Source organism: Cyprinus carpio, chromosome A2, assembly GCF_018340385.1.
Source record: "Cyprinus carpio isolate SPL01 chromosome A2, ASM1834038v1, whole genome shotgun sequence".
In the NCBI taxonomy this organism is placed as follows: Eukaryota; Metazoa; Chordata; class Actinopteri; order Cypriniformes; family Cyprinidae; genus Cyprinus; species Cyprinus carpio.
This window is the reverse complement of record NC_056573.1, coordinates 22,221,545-22,241,444: the sequence shown is the minus strand read 5'-3', so window position 1 is coordinate 22,241,444 and position 19,900 is coordinate 22,221,545. Positions and strand designations below refer to the sequence as shown.

At 36.3% G+C, this 19,900-nt stretch overlaps 1 protein-coding gene across 5 annotated transcripts; it reads left to right on the top strand.

Moving 5' to 3' along the window:
* The first annotated feature begins 1,543 nt into the window (after positions 1 to 1,543).
* Positions 1,544 to 19,837, top strand: LOC109087242 (von Willebrand factor A domain-containing protein 5B1-like). Of its 5 annotated transcripts, none has more exons than XM_042778879.1 (22): positions 1,544 to 1,669; positions 4,370 to 4,512; positions 4,637 to 4,852; positions 5,867 to 6,092; positions 7,335 to 7,492; positions 8,722 to 8,853; positions 9,874 to 9,998; positions 10,114 to 10,290; positions 10,550 to 10,660; positions 11,713 to 11,915; positions 13,583 to 13,697; positions 14,396 to 14,581; positions 14,693 to 14,933; positions 15,303 to 15,580; positions 16,432 to 16,663; positions 16,779 to 17,099; positions 17,202 to 17,336; positions 17,446 to 17,574; positions 18,550 to 18,600; positions 18,900 to 18,975; positions 19,053 to 19,170; positions 19,249 to 19,837. In XM_042778879.1, exons 2-22 carry the CDS (start codon positions 4,374 to 4,376, stop codon positions 19,819 to 19,821), a joined length of 3,942 nt encoding a protein of 1,313 aa, XP_042634813.1. In that variant the 5' UTR covers positions 1,544 to 1,669; positions 4,370 to 4,373; the 3' UTR covers positions 19,822 to 19,837. The 5 variants fall into 5 exon arrangements, with proteins under 5 accessions (XP_042634813.1, XP_042634838.1, XP_042634830.1 ...); XM_042778904.1 differs by having other exon boundaries at positions 1,560 to 1,669; positions 4,349 to 4,512; positions 14,699 to 14,933; XM_042778896.1 differs by having other exon boundaries at positions 1,560 to 1,669; positions 4,349 to 4,512; positions 14,696 to 14,933.
* Positions 19,838 to 19,900: the final 63 nt, after the last annotated feature.

Genomic DNA, 19,900 nt, shown 5'->3' with positions numbered 1-19,900 from the left:
TTAGAAGTAATAGAAGTAATATAGGGGATAGAAGTAAATTTAAAATGTAATGTAAGTCAGAATGTCTCAATGGAAGTCAAATGGAAAAACTGACATAAAAGAAAATTGTATATGTTGTACTTAAAATAAATTAGGCCTGTTTTAATTCATTAGCTATTTGATTTTAAAATCTTAAACGCATTCACACTATTTTATTTTGTTATACGGTATATATATATATATATATATATATATATATATATATATATATATATATATATATATATATATATATATATATATATATATATAGGGAACATTAATGCTGCCCCTCTCACACCTCCATTGGCATTTGCAATTGCACTGGCATTTTTCAGCTTTACAGCACAAATAACTGAGCTATCACCCATAATAGGTCAAATAAAATGAATCAAAAGCATTAAATGCTAAAGCATCAATTGTAATTAGTTTTACTTAATGTAATCATTCCTTCTCGCTAGACTCACATAGCGAAATGGATCAGAAAGTCACAGAGCTGTCCAAGGTGCTGAACATACAATCTACCATTTGGTCATTTCAGAGTATTATGAGGTTCTGGTGTTGGATATCTCGTGCCTGGTCTTGCCTACGCCACTATGTGAGTCTAGGACCATTCTAATGTTTTAATATGAACATGAATAGATTTCAGTTTTTCTTTAGTTCTTTCTTTCTTTATTTTTTCTTAAACGTTGACTCCCTCTGGTGGGTCTTTTAAGACAAAACCAAATAAGCAAAGCAGTTTCACTTTATAGAGCCGGATTAATAAAATACGTCACATCAAATTTTATTAATCACATAACACCGCCATACAGCAGTAACTGCTGATGCAATGAAAGTCTATTTTTTTTTTCAATCGACAGAAAAAGAAGACACAAAGCAAGCAATACATAAATAAATAAAAGAATTGAAATATAAAAAAAAAAAAAATTTGTTTATGTGATCATTTTATAATTACTTTGAATAAATTTAAAACGTAGTTGCTGGTTTAAAGCAACTGCTTTTAGCTTGAAAGCTGTTTCAAAAATTGTTCTAATAAAGCGAATGGTATCTGTATTTTCCCACGCTGCACCTAAACGTCTGCTTTGGGAGAAGGCCTATGTGTGAGCGGGTTATGAAATTTCGCGAAAAAATTTTATGGCAACAACAAATGCACATGTACAGCTACCCAGTGTAATTATGACAATGATGCATTCAACTCACTCAACTGCAGGTGGCTTCAAAGTCTCAAAAATGCACAAAACTACCTACAGTTGCTTAAATGTGTATGAGTAGCTTGCAGGATATTTGGATGTATATTTGCATATTTGGCTGATACTTTTGGCCGAAACCTAAAGGCTACTGTTACTGTTTGCATTTGTAAAAATATACATAAGCCTAAATGAAATTAGTTGAACTCATTTTCGGCAAGCAGAACTGTTCATATCACACGCTGCAGAAGCTCGAAATAAAATGACAGCAGTAAATTATAGACTCCTATAAGATGCAATTTCCCTGGTTTCCGTGCGCGTGCGCGAATGCGCGCTGTAGTGAAGTGTGTCTCGCGCTTGAGTGAGTCCCTCCGCCCTGAGAGTGACAGAACAGAGAGATGGAGAGAGACCTGTAACACGTCACCTTCCGAATCACAGACAAAAATCAAGGAGCAGCTCATCAAGTAAGTGAAAACCCGCCGTGTACGTGAAGTGCATAATTTTATCCTTTTCAAAACATACTAAAACACTTCAGTCGTTATAATTTGGATTATTTGTTATTATTCACGCGGACTCTGGTTTTATGAAATTAACATGCTCAAGAACATGTCTACAAATAATAGTTGATAGACTGCGTAAACTCTCCTGTTGACGAGAAAAATACTAATTGATTGAAATGATGTTTATTTCACAGCTTCATTTTATGTTACCGATGTGATTCTCATCGTGAAAATATTCTGAACGATTCAGCGATCGATCCCTTTAAATGACACTGACTTGGAAATTCATTTTAGCAACTTCCTCTAATTTTTTTCTTTTCTTTTTGTTTTGTAAATTAAAGTTCATGTCTCTTTCTTTATTTCTGTAATGACTGAGCTTGAAATCGCCTATTTTCTTTCTCTTTACAAATTTAATTTCATTTAAATGCATTTATAAAGACTGATTTGTGCATCAGTGTTTTTCAAAATACAAGTTAGTGCTAGATGTGTGTTTACTCAAAGTTAGCCGGTCAAAAGACTCTTGAATCCTAAAAAGAGCAGTTTGCTGACAACCACTAGTGTGATTTTAATACCTTACCCTTTTTATTCAAATTTTTAAATAAATTTAGACAGTAAACAGTTAATCACATTTTCTGAAACTTAGTTACTTCTTTTGGATCAGCAGATATATGTATTTATTTGTTTGTTTATTGTTTTTTGTTCAGCTCATAGTTACTTTTTTCTTTGTCATCTTATAAATGCAATCTCTCTTTACAGAGAGTTAGAACTTGTTTTGTATTGTGTTACTGGAAGCCACTCTAGCAGGTACATGTAACTATGAAACAACACAGCATCATTAGTAAGACAATTACTATAAAACTTATCAGTTCTCAAAATCTAATGTTCCCACCTTCATATGCTGTGGTTTACTCGGTAATGCCCCTTGCATATTAAGTCTCTCTAAGGACTTTTAATTTTTGTGGCATTGTTCCATATGCTTGATACATTTATAGGACAGCGCTTGACCTTTTTTTTTTAAAACTATACAAACAATTTATCTAAATGTATTTAGAAATATTATTGTTTGCATCAATGTTGGCCAGAGTACAAAATATATAGTTGCACAACATTACTACAACTCAGAGTCAGCAAGTCAATAGTGAACTTTTAATCTTTGTAAGAGCAGTTAACTCACAAACACACACTAGTGTGGTGTTTGCATTCATGCATGCTTGACATTTAATCACAGCACAGTAAATCTCGGTAAGTGGACATGTTTCCAGGTGGCAGGTGTTAGTGCATCTTGTTCAAGGAGCACCTGAGAGACCTTGAGCACAGAACAAACATCACTGCATCATTAACCAGTGAACCCAATATTCAATATTCTCACATTAGATGGATCATTAGACAGAAAATTATAATGCTAAATCCAAATTACAAATTTCAAGATTTCAGATTTGATCATCTGAATTTGATCCTCTTTACTCTAATTCTAGCATCTGTACCTCAGCAGAAACAGCAGGCAGTTGACTTGTATGCATGTGTTTGTATGCATGTGCTGCTGCACTATTGACCAATCTGTTAATGTTTGACACATACTGTACGTTCCCACTGTGACAGGATGAGTGCCGTCCGGTTGCCAGGCAGCATGCAGGGTGGACACGTCCAGTTGTGTGAATGAGAGGTTGTGTCAGCTCTTAAAATGTTTCATGGTAGCTGAAGCAAATAATCAGATGGAAATTTGCTGCTACAGCCTCTAATATGTTGTCTAAGATTCGGTTCATCAAGTTTATAATCCGCCCATTTTGCACCAGCCTATTACATCTAAAACAGTCTAACACTGGTGGTTTTGCTGTAAACAGTTTTATTTTAGTATCAATATTAATATATTATTATAGTTTTTATCAGTTTGGACTTTTATTTTTATATTTTCTGTTACATTTTAATTTTAGTTACATTTTTAGTAATTTTATTATTATTTTATTGTTTAAAAAATATGTCTATTAGTTTTTATCAAGTTTGTTATTTTAGTACTTAAAATGATGAGAAATGTTGCATTAGAAACTAGCTGAAATAAAATAAGTGTAGGGTTTTTTAATATTTAATTTTAATCTATTTCCGTTATTTTAAATTTTACTTTGGTTTAGTTCACAATAATAACCCTGCCTGTAAAATGTCTACTAAAGATTGTTCAGGGAAAATGGTAAACACAACCAATTGTTGAACATTGTCAGTTTTTATTAATAACGATGGACAAATACATTACTATAACACAAAGACTGAATTTAATCATAGACGACTGAAAAAGAGGTTTACACTAAGAAAAATATCTGTAGAAAAAGGTACTGGTAATTTTCTGCCAGGATCTATCCATTATCTGTTAAATTTCCTTAATTCTCCAACATTGCCTTTAACCCCAAAACACAACATTATGCAATGCACAATTAAAAATTTGAGAGAAAATTTTATACTGAATTTTCTTTTTCCATAATTACACAGTACATCAGACACTATAACTGACATTTCTTAGAGTGCAGTTAGTAAATGAACTGTAGTGACTACCAAAGTCAACATTTTAATTAAATGAAGCATATTAATTATCATGCTTAATATTCTTCAGGGATCTTGTTGCATACTCTTAACAAGCATAATTAACTTACACAGATCAGATGATCTTCTCTCCAGGAAAATGCCAGGACTGAAAAATCGCACCACATGGGCTCCACTTTTGCTAAAGACATCCAACATCACTTCCTGTGCCAACGGTTGCTCTCTGGGCATCACGGCTCATCTCACATATGTGAATACTGACCCTGAACCTGTAGAGGGTAAGAGATCGTGCACACATACTGTAGAACAATTCAGACACTGAATATGTAATAAGTAGAAAAACAAACACCTGTCGTCGAATATCTGCTCTAAAATAAATCCATGTCCTCCTCACCTGCTCAGGTGTGTTTGTGTATCCTCTGGGGGAGAAGGAGGTTGTGGTGGGTTTTGAGGCAGTGGTCTCTGGGAGGCTGGTCAGTGTGGAACTCCAGAGCCGTGGGACTCTAGAGGACTGCTGTTTGGACTGCTGCCTAGGATCAGCGCTGCACACCCAGTGTGGTCACAGTAAGGAGTGGGGATGCTGTGGAGGAGCAGCTCTGGAGATACAGTGCTCCAACGGTGAGAGTTTCAACCTGTTAAGGTCCATAACATTGACATCTACACCAACGGATGATAAAGTTCTGTTTATTATAAACCTTATGCATCAGAGAAACAAGCAAACAGTTCTCTTTAGAATTTTGTGTTTGTAATTCCATTTTAGCTCTCCGTAATTATATAGCATCACTGTTGAAGAGTAATTAGCTGGTGAAGTGGATTTACTTAATGAAATTTATAATGAGCATTGTAATGCTGCTTTGAATGCTTGAGCTCTTTAAAGGGGGTCATGAACTGAGAAATCAAAATTCCCTTGATCTTTTGACATTTTAAGAGGTCATTGTACTATAAAAACATCCTGTAAGTTTCAGAACTCAAAATGTTCTCGTTAGTCCAAAAACAACTTATACTGAAGCCAATTTGTCTTCGTAATAGTGTGGCTAAACCCCGCCTCCGCAGAGGAAGAGCAACTACATCACATAGAGGAAGATCAACTTCTACATCACTTCCTGTTTAACCCTACTCACCGATTTGCGCATGTAGTGTAAATCAGATATGTATACATATATATGGTGTAAATAACGAGAGAGGCAAACGAAATACAACGATAAAGATGGCTCAGAAGTTGTGGAGAAACAGCTTTGTCTCCTATTATAGATCGTTTGATATGTACTGAGTATTTATGCGTTTTTAACCTAAATCACAGCAGCACCCATCTATGAAGGCTGTAGGGTGTCAAACATACACAACAGTTAGCCAATCAGAGCAGTGGGCGTTTGCTTCCGAGTCTACAATACGCCACGCCGACTCAAACAGAGCGTTCTAATGAGGGGGTCAAAACAGGACAGAAAACAGCTTATTACTTCTAAATTATAATGTTTTTGATGTAAAAATCCTGACAACATTGTGAGTGGACCTCAGATAACAGTACAAAATAATTAAAAAAGGCAATTCATGACCCCTTTAAGGTTGGGTTGATTCAGAATGGCTGTAAATGTTTTTTTTTTTTTACTTTTTTTTTTTTTTTTTATCATTTAGGTCATCTGTTGCTGGATGAGGACCTGGAGAGGAGCACTTTTATTGTGAGCACAGGCCAGATTGGAACACTAGAAATAGTGTCCGTTGTCATCAGTACCACCCTTGAACTTCCTACACTTGAAAATGGTGCAATCCGCCTGGTCTATCCCACAGTGCTCACACCTATAGTCAGAGCGCGGCTCCAACCAGGAAAGAGTGAAAATGACAGGAAATCAGAGCAGAACAGGTAAGGTTAATCTCTTTAAGTTCTCCTTTACCATTTTTAATAATTACAGTGGTCTTGAAAAGTATTTGGAAGCTTTAGCCACACTTTAAAATGTATGATGTCTTTGCATTAAATAAACAAACAGTATGTTAACAAACAAATGTTTTATAATCAAGCAAAACAATAAAAAAAGAAGTCTTATAGGTTCAAGGTGAAAAAACAATAAATATATTGTTCAAAATTAAGATAAAGTCATCATGTTCATAGTAATTATGAAATGTATACGTTCAGGTATAGGGCCAGTGTATATTAAAATTCTTAAAATATAACATACCCTACCTTTCACAAGTTTGGGGTCAGTAAGATTATTTTTTGTTTTTGAAAGAAATCTCTTATGCTCCTCACCAAGGCTGCATTTATTTGATAGAAAATACATCATATTGTAAAATATTATGTTATAAACCATAATATTTGAAATGTTATCACATCTAAAATAATTGTTTTCTATTTCATTTATTTTAAAATATAATTTATTTCTGTGATGCAAAGCTGAATTTTCAGCATCATTACTCCAGTCTTCAGTGTCAACTGATCCTTCAGAAATCATTATAATATGCTTATTTTGTGCTCAAAACATTTCTTATTATTATCATCAATGTAAAAAAATAGCTGTGATATTAAATTTTTTGTAGGAACCATGAAATATGTATGTATATATATATAATTTATTTTTATTTATTTTTTTTTGGGGGGGGGGGATTCATTGATGAATTAAGCTGCATAAAAGTATTCATTTATTTTAAAAATCTTACTGACCCCAACCTTTGAATGTGTGTAAATGAACAAAATAACAGAAAAATCACAAAGTACACTCTTAAATTAACGGTGCTTCACGATGCCATAGAAGAACCTTTTTGTCTAAATGGTTCCATAAAGAACCTTTAACATCTGAAGAAACTTTCTGTTTCACAAAAGGTTCTTTGTGGAGAAAGAAGGTTCTTCAGATTATAAAAAGGTAAGGAAGAAATGGTTCTTAAAAGAACCTTTGACTGAATGGTTCTTTGTAGAACCAAAAATGTTTCTTCTATGGCATCGCTTGAAGAACCTTTTGAAGCACCTTTATTTTTAGGAGTGTAATAAGGGTATTTTCGATAAGACACTCTTACTCTTTCCTTGATAATTAGATTTACACCATCTGAAAAACAAATAGTGAAAATTGGGGGTTTGACCTTCCAAGAATCCCTTTTCACGTCTCTCCTTCAGCCCAACTACGTGCTTTGGCAGCGTGTCTGGAAAGCAGGAGAGGATGCTGGGAGTTGGGCAGCAGTGCACACATGCTTTGCTCACCAGCACTGCCACGAACCTCTCGCCTTATCAGCTCAGCTTCCACCTGCTGGTTCGAGGAGCCTGTCTGCTGGCCGGTAACATTCATATCTTTCTGTCCAACCTATCAACAGAAGTCACTTGTAAACTAAAACAAGAACTTAAATGTAAAAGCAGAAAAGGTCTAGAACTATGATATTGGGAGAAGTAGCCATACAGTAAGGTGAGCTTGTCTCTTACCTGTCTCGTTCTGCCCCTTTTTTCTGTTTGCCTTTTAAGAGTGACTGTACGTTCATGTAGGTTCAGCTTGTGTTCTGAAATAATCCAGTTAGTGTAAACTTGGCACGAACATCAGTGATTATGATAGATATCAGTGCGCCTGCCAGAAGGAGCCAAAGCATGTCTGCAAGGGTGTATTCAGAGAGAGTGTTTGGCTCTGGCTCCGGGCCACTAGAACAGAGAGAGATAGAGTCAGGGTGATATCCTAAATCACAGTGCAGCAGTGATGCTGTTCTGCTCCGGAGGAAAGTGGCCACTATTTCAGCTGGCTCAACTTTAATATAAATTGAGTAGGACAGTACAGAGATATTACAATGTAAAGAACTGAATCATGTAATTGTTGGACATTTACATTTACATATGTTGGTTTGTACATGTCTTATATTATTAGAATTTTTTAGACATGTACCATGGTAATATGATGTTTTTGGACACACTATGGTAATATCATTTTCATTTTACATTTACCATGGTTTTTTTTTACATTTACTATGGTAATATCATGAAGTACTATGTTTGGACTACATTTACCTGAAATACAAATTTTTGTAACATTATAAAAGTCTTTACTGTCACTTTATGATCAATTTAAAGGTTTTTGATAAAGTATTTGTTTCTTTAACAAAAAATAAATGAATAAATAAATAAAAATCTTACTGATGCCAAACTTTGGAATGGCTATAGTATTTTTATGGATAATATATAAACCAATTTTTATTTTTTTTTTAAATCAGATTTTAAAATTAAACTATACAGGGTTCAACGGATTATAAAGCCAAAAACTTTGTTTTAAGATTAAACACTAACCTTAAAAAAAAAAAAAATTGTCTAGATTTATATCAAATGTCTGCCTGAAATGTAATTAATTTAAAAGTCAGGATCAGTCTTCACTTGTGAATCTGTTTTATCATATCTTTAGTTCCCTGAGGCTCAGATGTCAAAGATTCCCACCAGCATAATGTTCTTTCATAACAACTAATCAAATCAGTGCTGAAATGTCATGTGAACAGAGTCTGTAACTCTTCTCATGCTTTCTCTTCATCTCCAGGTCTAGAAAGCCCCACCCATGCCCTGCGTGCAGACGCTGACCCCAGTGCACAGTCTGCATATGCAACCTACATCACGCTGGCGGAAGAACATTCATGTGACCGACATCTGGAAATAATTCTACACCTTAGCGGTAAGAGCTGACTACATGTTAAATCACAAGCTGTTTGGCATTTTAGCAACACCTCCATAGGTATTTTATAGTTATGCATGTGATATAGCACATATCTGCTTGAATGCATAAAAACAAAAATCTCCAAAAATCTCTGTGTTCATATTACATTTAAGTAGCATATTTCAAACCAGCAACAAACTCGGACAACATCAGCATAAAATTTTGTCCAGCTCAAATCATGCTTTTAAAGCTAACATTAATGCACACTTTACAGCAACAAAAACAGCTGATGCCTTTAAAAATAAAACAATTGACTTTAAATTAGATCACTTCCTTTCCTACAGTTGCCAAATAGAGCATTGCAGTTTTCCATTCCAAATTTTTTGAAAGATGTTCACCAAAACTGTATTTATTTGTCCAAAAATACATTGTGAAATTTATAATTATAAAGTAACTTAAATAACTTAAATAAATAACTTAGAATTTAAAATAAGTTTTTCTTTTTTAGTATATTTTAAAATCTAATTTATTTCCATTGTATTTATGCTATAAGAGTGACTTGAACCTATTATACTTCATGTAATGTAGCAAAAGGCTAATAAGAAAAGCCAAAAATATGACTATTATGCATCAGGTTTTTTAAACAGTTTCTCCTTGGTTAGCGGGTAGAATTTGGCACCACCATCAAAACTCCATCAGGGTTTCTATCGTTAAACTAAAACCAAAACCATTTACAAAATTGTTACTTGAAATAATATAGCATTAAATGAAATAAAATCAAAATCCTAAACTTATTATCTTTCAGTTAGTTGCCATGATACCATTCCTCATTTTCATTTAAGTTGAAGTACTAAAATAACAAAAAAAAAAAAAAATAATAATAATAATAATAATATAAAAAAATATATTTAATTAAAATGAAAACGGAAAACATGAAAAATAAAATCTAATTCAAAATATTAACAAAAATAATCAATGATAATCAATTTATCAATGCTACTATAATTACCTGCAAGTCGCTGTCGCTGTCGCCTGCAGAGCCTCATAGTCCATTGGTCATCCTAGAGAGGGGCCGTCTCACCTTTAGTGAATACGAGCAGCAGATCCATACTCGACGGGATTTCATTCGCTGTGCCCAAAAGGAGGCAGAGTCTGAGAAGATGGTAAAATTATTTCTATTATACAGTCGCATTGCTGACTTCATCTTGATTGTCTTTTAAGAACATCATTTAGAGGATTATTTAGTTGTTATATCATGAGTGCATGTACCTCCCCCAGCTGGAGTTTGTGCGGAGACGCTATCACAAGGATCTGCTCTTGAACCCTGTCCTGATGCTTAACTTCTGCCCCGATCTGCTGTCAGAACCAACAGAACTGCAGCAGGCCAGCAGAGAGCTCATCTTCCTCATTGACCACAGCAGCATAATGACACAGCAAAACATCAACAAGATCAAGGTTCTTGTGATCTCCTGTATGAGCAGCTGCTCTGTTGGCACATGCACTTTCTTGTCTTCAGTACATGCTTTTTCCCCCTCAAACTGTTAGCATTTACTTTAAAATCTTTGTTGCCATTAGAAATGAGCAGCAAATTTGTTTAAACCACCTCCAAAACTAGAATCAAACAATATCGTCTGATAGAATTTCACTCTGAATGTGCAGTATATGCCGGTTGAAAATAACCAGAAGTGTTCCTGTGCTTTCATATCTTTGACAGGAGGGGATGTTGGTGGCCATCAAAAGTCTGCCGACCCGCTCCATGCTGAACATTGCTGGCACCTGCTCAACAGTCAGGCCTCTTTTCAGCTCTAGCAAGCCCTGCACTGATGTGAGTGTTTCTCCAGTCTCATTTTAACTGTAGTTGCCAAAATCATTGCACTGTATTTATTTTAAGAATAACTGAAAAGATGGAGATCACACAGGGTTGTGTGGTGGTGGATGTGTGTGAGATGGTTGATGTTTACCTTTGAGTGACCTGCTGATAACAATCTCTGTCCAGGTCGCTACTACCGGTTGCCATGACACTGCAATATCAGGTTGAAGCAGGTCCAGGGTCTGGCTGGACAAATTGTTTTAAAACAGCAAGAGCCATATGGCACTGCCATGCAGTTTACAGCATGCAATGATTAAAAACAAACTTGTTTTGCTCCATTGTGCACTAGTGTTGTGAAAAGTACAGTCTGGTTGCAACATTGGTACTTTTGACAACACTATTGTGCACCACTGCTCTTTACATCTCCATCACACAGAGCTTCTCTAGTCCTCTGGTGCTCTTTGATCACTTTTAACTCAAAAATATTAAGTTTTGCTATATATATATATATATATTTTAATTATAACTTCATTGAAAATGGTACAAAACTTGGTGACTTTTGTGGTACTGGCTATATGAGCACACAAAGATGATGGGCATGATAGGAAAAGGCCAAATGTTCATTTAAAAAGTCACAATTGTATTCTTCATGGTCAAAAATGACCATCATAGGAAATAATGGGAAGTATAAAAAAATATAAAAATTAAGTTTTTTTTAAGGTACAACTCACAAAAGCCACTATACAGAAAAAATCATTGATTTAAATTATAGTATTTAAATTATAGGACCATTCTCTGTTAAACAAAACAAAAACTTTACCATATTTAATTTTTCACAAATGAAAACATGGTTTTATTATTGTCTCCAGATGCTGTTATTTGAGAGAGTTATATTTAACCTAGAATATCTCTTTAAAACAGTGAAAAAGTTGGTTGAATATTGCCAGTTATGTATGTGTGATATTTAGAGTTTCAGGAAGTCATGATCTGTGTATGAAAAAGGTCACAGTTTTTTTATTATATCAGGGCTAAAGAGACTGCCATTCTCACCCTCTCTCATTTCTCAGAGCACAGTGACTCAGGCATTGGAGTACATCCAGAAGATACGCACAGATCAAGGTGCCGCTAACCTGTGGGGGGTGCTGTCTTGGGTTTATCGGCAGCCCGTCCACCGCAGCTGCCCACGACAGCTCTTCTTCATCATGGATGGAACCTGCAGTAATGTAGGCCGCGTGCTCGAACTGGTCAGGAGGAACGCTTGTAACGTTAGGTAAAAACTGTAATGTTAGGTTAAATTAGTGTTGAAGACACCGTGCCAGGTAACACCTAACATAAAATAATACTAAATTAATCTGAACAGATAGTCTTTCACAACAATCATAACTTTTATGATATATTATTATGGTATTTATTAACATTTTGAATTAGTTTTTAAGATTTTCTTTTATTTATATAAATATTATAATATTTATTAATATTATTTCATTTTTTTTTATTTTAAGTTAAATCTTTTTTTTAATGATAGTATAATAGTATATAAAGAGGTTTTTTTTAAAGATAATTTTAAAAACAGATGAAGATTTTAGAATTAGCTTTAAAAATGGCTAAATATCCACTTCACATCAGCAAACACCCCTAAAACCAAACCCAAAAACCAGCATAACACATTCACTCCAGCAAACTGCACTACAACTCTACAACTAGCTAAACACATTTTACATCTGCATCTTTAATCTAACTTTATTGGATTTTTCTGTGTGGAATAACAAGTGCACAGATAACAAACCTATTTGCCACAATTTGAAATCTTGCAATATTATTACCCCAATTAACAAAACCTCAGCTAACTACATGTAATAACACAGTGAAATAAAATACCTGGCAGTAAAATAAAATTAGAACAGCATAATATGCATGTATAAAAAGATGTAAATAAAAAAGGGTGGAGGGTGCTTAGCTTTACTGTCTATAGAGTTAGCCAGTACATATCGGCATCCAGCTTTTAAAACAAGCTAAACACCTTTCACTTCACAGCAAACACCCATAAAAAGCAGCTCAACACTTTTTTGCTCTAGCAAACACTTTTGTCACTGGCTAAACACTTAGAGCACTTAAACTCCAATCTATTTTATCTCAGGCATTACCATGGAAACACCCCATGCCTCCATAATGTATCTAAATAAAACTCATTTAGCCAGTCAGATGGGAAACAGCTATAATCCAAATTCCAATCATACTTGTATTTGCTGCTGTCTTGTATGTTTTATCCAATCTGTTCCACCTTAATTATTTAGTTTTCCACCTTAAAATGTATACTGCACATGACATTGTACATTTCCAGTAAACAAAAATAAAGGTTGAGAAAAATTATTTCATTTATATTATGCAGCACTAAGTGTCCCCTCCCATAATAAACTGACTTATACTAAACACACACACACATATAGCTTTCACTGTACTGGAACACAGACTCGTTATTGATACTCAGTCAAGACATTTAAAAGCCTTCGACCCAGACGGAGCAGACCTGAATTCTAAACAGCTTGTGTGTGTGTGTGTGTGTGTGTGTGTGTGTGTGTGTGTGTGTGTCTCACTTGGCTTCTGTTTCTTTTCAGACAATTAATTAGTGAAATGGTCCAGATTATTGTCAGGGGAATACTAAACATATTCTCTTTTCTCTCACATTGGAACACTGGCAGTCCATCGCATACATGTCTTGAGTCATGAGAAATGTTTCTTGAAATGTTCTTACAGACATGAAACCATACATACACCTGTATAATCCACTGTTAAAAAGAATATGTCAAAAGTTCTCATAACACAGGCAATTCAGTGCAAATACAATGTGTCTTTATATCATACAAATGCACTATATACAAAGACCCAGTGTATTTGCATTGAAGTACCTGTGTTTTGACATTCTTGGTGTTGTTCCAGGTGTTTCGGTCTGGGACTTGGTCCTCAAGCCTGTCGGAGGCTACTGCAGGGTGTTGCCAAGGTTACGGGAGGCAGTACTGAGTTTCTCAATGAGGAAGAAAGGCTTCAGCCAAAGGTGCGAGTGTTCATAACGCCCTCTACAGGGACAAAGACAAAACTGCTATTATCAAATGCAATTTTGTGTTTAAAACACAAAGCTATTTAATCAAATAAATATACTTATATAGAAATTGTACTTTTGTACTGTACAATAAAATAAAGTATTAAGTATATAATATAATAATAATAATTATTATTATTAAAATAAATAATATTTTTATTGTATTAATATTTAAAATAAAAAAGAAATCTGTATGCATTTCTTCTTATCTCCGGAACATAAAAGAAGATATTTGAAAAATGTTGATAGCACCACCTTGCATTATATTTACTCTGTGAAATAAAAAATATACAAATACAATACTTGTTACTTACTCATTTTGGGGCGCTGATTCCAAAAATAGTGCCTGTTTCATTCTAGCATGTCACACTTTCTCACAAAATGTTATGTACATTTCTTAGCATGTTTGCTTTTAACAATCATTTGGTAAAGAAATCTTGTATTATTCCTTAATCATCAGGAAAGCTGGCACAAACACAGGACCTGTGGGTGTTTTACTACATCCAATATATATATATATATATATATACATACATACATACATACATACATACATATATATATATATATATATACAAAAAACATAGCCGTACCTTGATATTTGTCTGTGGAAATCTGCTATCAGTTATCAATGTCTCGATTATTTTCTACAGTTGATTAAATGTCTAAAGAAAGCTCTGGAACCTGTGTTGACGGATGTACGGATTGACTGGTATGTGCCAGACAATGTGGAGGCCCTTCTCTCACCCAATGAAATTCCTCCACTCTACCCAGGCAACTGCCTGATTGGCTACTGCACTCTATATGACGTGTCTGGACTCAGGGCCCAGAAAAGTGAGGTGAGAGACTAGTTTCTCCTGTTCAGTATATGCCAAATGAAGAAATGTTCAAATAAATGAGATGCATACAGTTATATAAAGTCTTAGTTTGGTGTCTGTACACTTGCTCAGAAGCAGGTGAAGCCTCGTCCATACAGAAGCCATCCACGTGGTTCAGCGGGGTCGGTTTTCGAGCTCTCTCCCTCTACTTCTGAGCTCCTTCAGCCTCTGGTTCCCCCGGAGGAGCGAGAGAGAGATGCTGTAAGAGAGTGTGGGGTGGAGGGAGATTTTGAGGAAGCATTGCGGGAAATTTCACGAGAAATCTCGTCAGAGTTCTCCTGTGCACATGCCACCGATAATGCCGTCAGCCCTGGTAAGACTATACAATCTATTTAAGATTTCAGTACATTGCATTTTGGGATACTACTTAATGTGCTCAGGTTGTAAAAGTAGTAGTAGGTTTATTCTACGCATAAAAAATTAGTGATCAGCATACATTGTGCATACTTAAAAAATAAACCTATATGCATTTCTTCTTACCTGTGGAACATAAAAAAAGATATTTGAACAATGTTAATAAGTACTGTCTTGAATAAGCTATTTCACATAACAGATATTTATATATATACTCCACAAGACAAAATAATAACTAAATTTATAAAAATGTCCCCGTTCAAAAGTTTACATACCCTTAAATCTTAATTGTAGTAGCCATTTCAAACATACCTTACGTGATCTGCAGGTGGAGATACTGACTACAGCACCAGCGATGTGCGCCTGCGTATTCAACAGGATTCGTATGTTCAGGATCAGTATGTGTTGACACACTGTTCTCTGAGCAGTGAAAAGGCCTTCTCATCTGATTCTCCCCAAGTGGAGAGCTCTGTGCTGGGTATGGGTTCTCTGCCACATGGCTTGGAGAGAATGGAGCACACACAGGGTAGAGGCCTCTCGCGCTGGGAATCTCCATGGGCTCAGAACACCACCTCTACAGGGGACACTGATTCAGCATCAGGGAAGGTGACAGCAGCAGATGACATTTAAGAATTCCCTAAACATAAAGAAAGTTTAACATCAGTTTACATGTATAGTACCAGTAATCTAAAATAGCCTGCAAAGGAAATTTACTTTACAAATAAAATGGAAAAAAGCAGATTTAAAGCAGAATTAGTCACACATTAAAAGCAGCTCCTTCAAGTAACAAATGCAAATATTCATTTTTGCAGTGTATACTGGACAAAAAGTATTCTGATTATTTTGGATTTAATATTTAAACATTTTTCAAATTACTGTTGCTGTTAACTTGAAAATTCACTAGTACTGACCAAGTATTCCTGAAATGCACATTGCAAAGCCATTTAAGCCATACTGGTTCCTAAAACAGAGGTAATTATGATTTTTTGAGAAAAAAAAAAAAACGGTTATTTTGGAACTTTACAAATCTCTTGCGCACCAATGGATGCTCTGCAGTGAATGGGTGCCGTCAGAATGAGCGTCCAAACAACTGATAAAAACATATAATCCACAAGTAATCCACACAACTCCAGTCCATCAATTAACATATTCTGAAGAAAAAGCTGTATGTTTGTAATAAACAAATCCAACATTAAGAGGTTTTTAACTTCAAACCAATGCTTGATAATATTAATAATATTGCTTTCTCCAAGTTGATAAATTTCTCCAAATCTCTTCCAATGAACAAACTCATCTGCATCTAGGATGGCTTAAGGATGAACACATTTTCTGCAAATTTCTATTTTTGAGTGAACTATTCCTTTAAATAAGTAAAAACTAAACTGACAGAACAGTCTTAACATAAAATAGAAATCAAAACTCTAATCCTAACTTGTAGTCTATGTTTGTTTCTGTAGGCTGGCAAGCTCTTAGATGAGTCTCGTCACAGGCAGAAGGCACTAGCTCGCTCTGCTCTGGCTGGCCGAAGTTTCTCATCTCCACAGGGTGACCTAGACATGCACCGGCTGAGGAGGGCGCTAGAGAAGGTCTCATTTGAGCAGGCCATAGGGGGCCGATTGGAGGAGAGTGACACAGACACCCACAGCACTTCACGGGGAGGTCTATCCCGCCCCAGTCTGACAGACTCCAGTGAGGGAAAACAATCTTATAGTTCATGCATCAACATAAATACACACAGATGCATATTAAACTCGGTCCAAATATTAAATCAACCTCTTCTTTTTACCTACCACTTTCTATCCAGATGGCCTCCTGTTTCCCGCTTCCCCACTAGATTGGGACACCTTCACCGATCCAGAATGCCTATTTTCAGCCGCTCCCCCAGGCGAGTTCCAGGCTTCAGGGGACCAGTGTCGCTCAGTCATCCATGGCATGCTGGGAGGAAGGGCCGTATCCTGGGAGGTCCGTGTGGATCTGTCTATTCTGTGGGACACGGAGAGCCCAGCAACCCTGCAAACCAGCACTGGGTCCTGGGATGAGATTATCCACCAGCTGACTGCACGATCTGTCATCAGAGACTTTGAAAACATGGCGGAGAAAGAAACAGATATTGAAGTTGAAAGAGGTCTGATAGGAATAACAGTTAAAAACAAAATATTTGAATTTGAATTCAAGTTATAAACAGGCTGCTCCATCCATGTTTTGTTCCTGTTGTTTGGGTGTGTAGGTCCGTCCAAGCGTTACAGAATGAAAGCCATCCAGACCAGCAAAAGTTGTGGAATCGTCTGCATGTATACAAGCTTCACCACCACAGACACCAACGCGAGAAATCAACCTCAGAGTACTCGCATACAACACACAGGTACACACATATACTGTAACACCGACAAGCTACACGATCTCACAAAAAGTGAGACAAAACAAGCTAAACTACAAGGGGGGAATGGAATTCTCCTGTGTGTGTATGTTAGGTGTGCGGTTTAGGACAGGACACAGTTCTCACTCTGGCAGCAGAAGACAGAAGTTGTGCTCGGTGGGATTCGGACGCCATCCCTCCAGCAGAGCCAGTGAAGAAACTGAAGATACACACACCTCAACAGGTAAGGTGAAAAGTATAAATATTTTATAATAAAGTAAATATTTTATATTTTATATATATTTTTTTTTTTTGAAACAAATGAATACTTATGTTCAGCAAGGATTAATTAAATTGACCAAAAGTGACAGTGGAGACATTTATAATGTTACAAAACATTTCTATTTCAAATAAATACCGTTCTTTTAAACTTTCCATTCATCAAAGAATTTTTTAAAAATGTATCACTGTTTCCTAACCGTTTTTAACATTGATGATAATAAATATTTCTCAAGCACTAAATCAGAATATTAGAATGTTTTCTGAAGGATCATGTGACTGGAGTAATGATGCTGAAGTAATGATGTAGACTGTAGTAATGATGCTGAAATTACTTTGCCATAAAATAACTAAATTACGCTTAAAAATATATTTCTATATTAATATAGAAAACAGTTATTTTTAATAGTAATATTTAATAATATGACTTTTTTACTGTATTTTTGATCAAATAAATGCAGTTTGTGAACGAAAGTCTATCTGTAATCACAACTGGGCCTACATTAGGGATAAATATAGCTCAAAATAAACCAGTGTTTACAAGATTATATAATTTATTTGCCTCAAACAAAGCTTGTGAATACCTTTCAAGGGTTTAATGTCATGAATCTCAAGCTTTTAGCGCACTTTTTATTGCAGCCCTGTAAACATGACTGTGTTGCCCATCAGACTGATAAAACCCCTTGCATCCTTACTGCCCAGATCAGCCAATCAGATTGGCGCTCACAATTTCAGCCAACTCTTGACATTTTTGTCCGCAGTATGCATTAAACAGTCCATAAACAGTCTGAGGCTCAGCAAGCAACTCAAATACAGATAACTGAAAAGGAAACCCTCTTAAAATACTGATGCAAGGACATCCATGAAAACTATGAGGCTGTAAAACAATGCATTCTGTTCAGCGCAACTCTGAATTTCTGTTCTGTTTTCTTGGACCCAGACAGAGACGACACACCTGCATCCCCTTGTAGCATGACATCCTGGGACAGTAGTAAGTATTGGAGACAGAAAGAATGCATTAAGCCGCGGTCACATTAGCAACATTTCAGTGAAATTTCTCAAAGAGAAAGGTAAGAGTCAATAGTGTAGCGATGCATAAAGCATGGAGTCACTTTTAAACCAAGCAGCTTGAGCTTTCTATTGGTCAGTGAAAAATTTGCACGACCAACTTAAACACCAGCAAAATCTTCATGGGAAATGTTTTTGCATTTATATCAATAGTAACAATAGTAAGTGTGACCACACCTTTAGGATGGTGAATAATGGGTGTAATAAAGTTGTGTCTTTCAGGCACAGGAGGGAGCATCAGTCCATCAGCAGTGTCTTCTCGCTCTCAGCGCTCTGTGGAGAGTTTCTTCGGGTCCAAGTCAGCACTGACCTGCAGAAGTATCACACTTTGTAATACTTTATTGTACTATCACACTGATTTTCTGTGTTCTCCAGGTTCAATCTGGGCAGACTAAAGGGCAATAATGGAAAACAAGCTCCTCTCAAACCTCACTGTCTTTCAGCAGACACTGACAAACACAGAGAGACAGACACGCCTAACTACTTGCCATTGGTTGGTTTAATTGCCTACTGATTTACAAAATTAATCGCAACATAAAGTCAGCGTTACCTAGTTTTTGTGTCCCCACAGGTGCGCCTACAGTTGGCATCAGGTGCGTTTCTGCTGTCTGAATCATACTCTGAGTGCATCCAGATCCCTCTGGACCGCCTGAAAAGAGCATCCCCATACCTGAGCCACCGTAGCACTCTGAGCCCCCCTTTCCGTTGCACCTCACCACCCGCCACATCAGCAAGGCATATGCAATACTCATGGTCCGACCCCTTGGAGGAAGGCTCTCAGAAATTGGTAGGTGCAGTCCCGCAGACTGACAGTGGGCGGGGCTCTGAGACTGACACGTGTGAAGGTCCTCCACTGGATCCTGCAGAACCTCATGGAAAGGAACTGCTGCAGATGGACATAGAGAGCTCAAGCTGGGCCACGGCGGTGGCTTTAGCCTGGTTGGAGCACCGTTGCGCTGGTTTTTTTGTGGAGTGGGAACTGGTGGCTGCCAAGGCAGATTTCTGGCTGAAGTGTCAGTCGCTGCCAGAAGGCGTCAACCTGGCAGGGTTGAGGGCAGCGGCCAGGCAGCTTTTCCTGCTCTTGCGTCACTGGGATGAAAACATCAAATTGAACGTGCTCTGCTACAACCCCAATAACATGTAATAAATTACAAATAGGATCTGAAGCCTCAATGATGAAGTTTTTTGGTCTTTAATTGACCCTGTTGGCTACACTCGCAATT